Source organism: Chionomys nivalis, chromosome 11 (genome assembly GCF_950005125.1).
Source record: "Chionomys nivalis chromosome 11, mChiNiv1.1, whole genome shotgun sequence".
Classification (NCBI taxonomy): domain Eukaryota; kingdom Metazoa; phylum Chordata; class Mammalia; order Rodentia; family Cricetidae; genus Chionomys; species Chionomys nivalis.
In genome coordinates, this window is record NC_080096.1 from 69,476,158 (window position 1) to 69,482,915 (window position 6,758).

Here is a 6,758-nt window from a genome sequence, read left to right on the forward strand (position 1 = left end):
AGAACATATTAAATGTAGTCTTTGACCTCAAGTCAGGACCTTAGTTTGTGTTAGTCAGGAAACTTAGAGATCTATATTTCTACTTCTTAGAGACTGAAATCTAGACTTTCAGAAAGTAGTCTAAAACAGAGTTCCTAAAACACCAGGCTGACGCTCCCTGCACTTTCAAACATCCAGGTTTCATTCTCCAAAACCTTCTGGGGCAGCGGCGGCTCCGCCCTGTTCCGCCCGCATCCTTGCGTGGAGCAACTACATTTCCCAGAAGCATTGAGGTGCTACGCCAGCGTCCTGCTTTCCGGCAGCATTTTACGCCAGTTGAAAGCAGAGGCTCCGCGGCGGTGCACTCTTCGAACATGGGGTCCTCCTTGTCCCATCACGTCCAGTATGCCAGGCCTCCCCCCGCGATCCCACCTGCGAAACCCGCCGCGACAGCTTCCGTCGCACAGGATTCCTCTTCTCAAAACTGCCAGAGCTGTCGCTGGCTTTCTGGGTCTGCACTCCTCGGGGCAGGCGTCTACGTCTTCCTGCTGGGCCAGAGGCCCATGAAGCGGGGACTCCCAATGCGACCAGGCCCCATAGCGCAGATGTTCCTCGGCGTCTGTGAGCAGGGGGCGGGCGCTGCGGAGGTGGGGGGTGGTGGGAGGTTAGGGGCGGGGGCGCCTTTCCCCGCACTGTCCTGTAAGAAAGGTGCACGAGTAATCTGCTTTTCAGCCATGCGGTGGTTTAAAAGATGGCATATACGGAGCGCTGAGTAAACTAAAATGCAACATACCAAAAAGGCATTTTTTTTTTTCTTCAGCTATCGCCTGTTTGGGTGTAGTTATCCTGGCGGACCCCAAGAAGAAGTCCCACCAAGTTTGAAAGTACCAGCAATTAATTGTATCCTGTCTCTGGCTGTGCGGCAAAAAGAGCAAGCATTGTGTTGGTGGATATTCTTTGCAGACGTGGACAGGGATGCACTTCATTATAGAACATGCCAAGAAGACTGTGACAACATGAGCTGTCATTCTTTGGTCTTGGATGTTTACAACTTTCTCCCCTCAGGTTATCAAGGGACAAATAAATCCCTTGGAAGCAAAAATGTTTCAATGTCTTGTCCAGGGAGGTTGTGTGTAGTTCAAATTATACTGAAAGATAACAGTTTTAAGAAGATATTAAAATGGAGTAAATGATAGTCTAATCGTAAAGTAAGCTATTTTATTATAGCAAATAGTCCTTTTTACTTTTCTAATTGTATCAATAGCTATTCCCAACCTAACCCTGGATAGGTACATGAAACTAGATTTGAAAAATTTTTTGTGCTCTCCACAGTGTCTGTAAATCCTTCACAACAGGGGTAGTTTCAAAGAGGCAAGAGTTACCTTTCCACACCAAATGTCACTGCACAATAAAAGACGTAAATATCAAAATATTTGAGAAAAGTTCAAAAAGAAAATCTTGACAGTTTTTCCCATTGACATTATAAGTATTTTAGATTGGAATTGGGATGATTTTGAGATAAAGACATAAGAGAAATGTCTGCTTGCTGTCAGGTCTTGGTTTAGGGGGTTTTCTTTGAAATACTGAGGTGTCTGTACAAAGGTATGTTTAGGAGGTTCTTCATAGTAGATACTATTAAATTCTGTACCAAGTAATAAGTTTTGAATACTATGTTGAGCAAGTATTTTACTTTATTTTTTACAGTTTTATACATGTATTTAAAATATTTGTCTTTTTTTTAAAAAAAAGATCACTAAAGTTTTTTGGATTTTTTTTTTTTTTTGACCACTAAGCTTTATTAGGATTGCTTGAATAAGCATAGGTAGGAGTCTGAACTACAGTAATGAAGTGAATGATTTCTTTTTTCTTTTTGTTTTTTGGGTACATCTGAAAATTATGTTTACTCTATAGTTACTGTAACAGTATCCTGATTTATTTCTTTCTTTCTTTTAGTGGGTTTTTTTGCTTTTTTTTCTTGACCTGAAACAAGCTATGCATATATAGGAAGAGAAACATCAATTTAAAAGAATGCCCTTATCATATTGCCTATGGGCAAATTTGTGGGCCATTTTCTTGACTAGTGATTGTGTGGGAGGGCCCAGCCCACTGTGGGTATTTCCTCTCCTGCACATAAGACAGCATGATGAGCAAGCTAGGGGGAACAACCAGTAAGCAGCACTCTGCTTCAGTTCCTGCCTCCAGGTTCCTCCTCTGAGTTCCTACCTTGGCTTCCCTAATAATGGACTATAACCTGTAAGCCTAATAAACCCATTCCTCCCTAAAGCTTTTGGTTGTGATGTTTTATCATAGTAATAACCCTAAGATGAATAGTTGAAAATATTGTATATATACTTTAAAATGCTATTGATAAAAATGTTTTTGTTCATCTTAACCTTTAGGGCATATGTTTGGGGGTATTGTTTTCAGTTTGTTTTCCTGGGGATGACCGTGCCTTAGTATTTATGACTGCTAATTGCCCAGGGTGGTAAGTACTGAAAATTGGGTGATTATAGTTTTTCAGAATGGAAGTTTACCATATAGATGGCTCTTTACATCAAATAATTTGCTGCTGTAATGCTGTTTGATAGCATCTTACTAAAAGGAGAACTTGAAGACTGGGAATTAATCTCACAAACCCTGCAGCTGTTTCATCACCTTAAACTTGTAAGAGAGTCTCAATCATTTATTGATGTTTAAATTGCTGCTGGTCCCAGAGCAGTGGCTAGTCCCTGGCAGAGAAACATGTGGTGGGCAAGAGACAGAGACATGGATAGGCACGACATATAGAGTGAGGTTGGATATTTAGTGGCTATGGAAGGGAAGGGAAAAGGGCAGGGGGGATGGAGAGACAACCTGCCTCCCCAAGAGAGAAGGAGCGGAGGGGATGGGGGGGAGGGGAGACTGCAAGCAGGAAAGGAGTGGGCGTGGCTTGTCTCTTAAAGGGACAGAACATAATTACAGCCTATACTTTGAAACTTTCACATTTTGAAGGATGGCACTGTTTTCTCTGTGGCTATGAATATACTGAATTGCATCATTTTTCATTATAAGTGTATGTATTGAATTTCTTGTTTAATGTAACCACTACCATCAGTTATTCTAGCTAGATCTAAGGATCCTGCATTAGCTTCTATAGTAGCACTTGCTATTTCACCTCACACTTTTATGTCATGGATATGATTTTCACTAAATGTCATGAACCGAGCTCTCCTGACTTTAGATTTTTCTTCTGAATATTCCTCATCCTCGGTATTCATAGAATTGAAGAGAGGCCTAGTTCTGGCTTAGATTTTGTCTTAGAGAAATGTAGCTGCTTTGGTCATCTGTCCCAATGATAAAACTTTTGTCAAATCAGCAACAATGCTGTTTTTCTTTCTAAAGTTGCAGGACTAACACTTTAATTTCCCTTCAAGAACTTTACCTTTGCATTCACAGCTTGGCTTAACATTTGTTGTGTGTTGATCGAACTTTCTGCCTAGTGGCTTTCCATATGCTTTCTTCATAAAAAGTAGTCATTTTTAGCTTTTTATTAAAGTGGGTGTTATGTGACTCTTTCACTTTGACAAAGATTCTGAGGGTTGTGAAACCAATTTCAATATTGTGTTTCAGAATAAACAGGCTGGGGTATGGGGATAAGGTGGAAAGAGATGTGCAGTGACTGGTTGATGGAGCAATCTGCACATCTTTCAGTGAAATTTAAGGTGCCTCAAACAATTATCATAATTCTAAGATCAAAAATCATAACACATGAATGTAAACTTTAAGGGGCTGGAGATGAAACTGGTTGATAGAGTGCTTGTCTGCCATGTAGGGAATGTTGGGTTCTGTCACTAGGCACTTCATAACCTGACTATGCATGCAACTATAATCTCAGCAAGGTTCAAAGTCATTGTTGGATATGTAGAGTTTGTACCCAGTCTGGTAAACAAGGACCCTATCTCAAAAAGATAGGGTAGAGATAAGAGAATCACGAGTTGTGGCACAAACACATTAAGTTAGCACATGCTATTGGAAAATAACACGCATAGTTCCACTCAGAACAGGGCTGCCACAAATTAAGTTTGTACAATTAATGTAAAGGCAAAAGCTATTGCTCGGTTGTTAAGAACATGTACTGCTGCTCTTGCAGAGGACTGGAGTTTGGGTTTTGGCACCAATATCAGGTTGTCCCAACTTAAAATTCCAGCTCACAGGGATCTGAAGCCACTGAGCTCAATGTGTGCCTCCATATGCACACATTCTTTAAAAGTGTAGTGTCTGTAAATTAAAATGAAGAGAAAAAAGATCCCTGGGTCATAGTACCATTTAGATACTTTAAGGTCACTGAGTTTGTGTCCTTAAATAAGCTTCTACCCAGTGACCATCCCTAATCAATACATGTATTCATGTATTTGTTTTTTCCTCACTTGGAGTAATTTAGTTGTCTATGAAGAAAGCATTGTCCTTACAAGTCTCACATGATAAGCAAAAGAAAATATGTAGAGCTGGGCAGTGGTGGTGCACGCCTTTAATCCCAGCACTCAGAAGGCAGAGGCAGGTGGAACTTTGTGATTTTGAGGCCAGTCTGGTGGTCTACAAGAGCTAGTTCTAGGACAGGCTCCAAAGCTACCGAGAAACCCTGTCTCAAAAATAAATAGTTATTGGAATTTGTATTTTAAGTGTTCCTTTGAGTTTTTTAAAAAAGAATACTTCAAAATTTGGAGTACCAAGCAGTCATTTCAGTTTATTTTGGGAATAAATCTGCGATCTTTACAGAAACATTTCAGGGAGAAAAGACACCCCCCCTCTATCATTCCTCTTTCTGTCTTTCCTCCCCATTCCTCCCTCACTTAAGTTTATCTCCCTACCTCTTTGAGTAATACTAGGTAAGAAAAACAGGATCTATGGTGGTTTGAATGTAATTGACCCCCATAAGCTCATGGGGTGTAGGACTATTAGGAGTTATGATTTTTTTTTTTTTTGGAGTAGGTGTTGCCTTGTTGGTTGGAGGAAGTGTTTCACTGTGGGAGTGGGCTTTGAGAGAGATCTCATATATGCTTAAGCCATACCCAGTGTCTCAGTGTACTTCCTGTTGCCTTTGGCGCAGGATGTAAAACTCCATATCTGTCTGTGTGCCACAATAACCCATCATGATAATAATGGGCTAAATTTATGTAACTACAAGCCACCCAATTAAATGTTTTCCTTTATTAGAGTTGCTGTGGTCATGGTGTCTCTTTATAACAGTAGAAACCCTAACTAAAACAGAAGTTGGTACCAGGGACTGTGATATAGCTGTGACAGGGCTGACCATGCTTTTGTTTGTAGTTATTTGAACTTTGGGTGTTTGGGTTAGGAAAGCAGTAGAATGCTTTAAGTGTTGCTTAATGGGACATGCTAGTAGGAACATGGAAAACAATAGTGCTTTGATGAACTGTTGGGACCTGTCTCAAGAGGGTTCTGAGAAGAAGAGTGTTTGTATGTGGCCAAAGGCCAGTCTTGTGATACTTTTGGCTGCTTTTTGCCCTTATTTGAAGAATCTGCTTGAGGCTAAAGTAAAAAAGATTTAGATTAATTCCATTGGCAGAGGAAATCTCAAAACAGCCTAGTATTGACTCCATCATGTAAACTCTAATGAAGATTTGTAATGAAAAGGAGCAACCTAAACAAGAAAATTTAAAAATCTACAATTTGAGGAAAAAAGGAGCACCAGGAAGTGGAATACAGCCGAGACCTATGTTCTAGGAGATAAACAGACTAAAATATAGACCAAAGTGAGTGATGATGTTAGAGTAAGATCCCATCCAGCTATGATTCCAACTTGAGAAAAAGAATTAAAGAAAAGCTTAGAGCCTGGTGTGGTGTTTCAAACCTTTAATCTTAGGATTCAGAAGGCAGAATCTAGCAGATCTCCGAGTTTTAGGGCAGCCTGGTGTACAGAGCAAGTTCCAGAATGCTAAGCTTTGGCAGTGAAAGAAATCATCGAAAATAAAGCTGGTGAAATGTTATTGAAAGATCTCTGAGTTCAAGGCCAGTTTAAAGAGCAAGTTCCAGGACAGCCAAGATTAGACAGTGAAGGAAGCCATGGAAAACAGAAAGCTGGTGAGCCATGTTCCAACTCCAGTGAACCACAAAACTTGACAGATTTAACTAGATGGTTCTGACTTTACAGTCAAGGAGCTTCTAAAGAAAGCCACTAAGGCCAGGTATGTGTCACGGGTGTTCCTGACTGGAGGCCTAGAGATGCCAGTCAATGAAATTGTGAAGGTAAAATCTGTTTTCTTTGGCCACCACAAGATGTTATAGATGCCTGAGCTATGAGATACCCATTGAGGAAAACTAGGAACAGGGACCAACCCAAGAGAAAAGTGTGTTGCAGTCATCAAAACTAAAAAGAATTAGAAATCTAAAGAGCATCTTGATATTAGACATGGGTACACATTGTAGGGATTTGTGTAGCTTGTTTTCTTTCTTGCTTTGGTCCAGTATTATTTCCTTACTGTGTTCTGCTCTCTACATTTTTGAATGTGAATATTCAAATGAATGTGAATATTCAAGTGAATGTGAATATATATATGTTGGAAATATGTGACCTTTTTAATTTTGGTTTTATAGGGGATTATAGTTAAGAGAGTGCATAAATCTCAGAAGAGACTTTGAACTTTACAATTTTGTTGAGACTGTGGTCCTCTGAAATTGGATTAAATGTATTTTGTGTTTGGGTACAGGCTTATGGGGAGCAAGGAGTAGAAGTTGGTAGTTTGAATATAATTGGCCCCCATAAGCTCATAAGGCATGTC

At 40.1% G+C, this 6,758-nt stretch overlaps 1 protein-coding gene across 1 annotated transcript; it reads left to right on the plus strand.

Annotated features, from left to right (window-relative positions):
* The first annotated feature begins 326 nt into the window (after positions 1–326).
* On the plus strand, positions 327–2,775 carry LOC130883861 (distal membrane-arm assembly complex protein 1-like). The gene is made up of 2 exons (XM_057784668.1): positions 327–600; positions 800–2,775. Exons 1-2 carry the CDS (start codon positions 354–356, stop codon positions 859–861), a joined length of 309 nt encoding a protein of 102 aa, XP_057640651.1. The 5' UTR covers positions 327–353; the 3' UTR covers positions 862–2,775.
* Positions 2,776–6,758: the final 3,983 nt, after the last annotated feature.

What these genes read in the sequence shown, in the direction of transcription:
- LOC130883861 (XM_057784668.1), top strand. Translation starts at nt 354, where the DNA reads ATGGGGTCCTCCTTGTCCCATCACGTCCAGTATGCCAGGCCTCCCCCC. An exon ending in GCAGATGTTCCTCGGCGTCT is followed by an intron (nt 601 to 799) that starts GTGAGCAGGGGG and finishes TTTTTTCTTCAG; the next exon opens with CTATCGCCTGTTTGGGTGTA.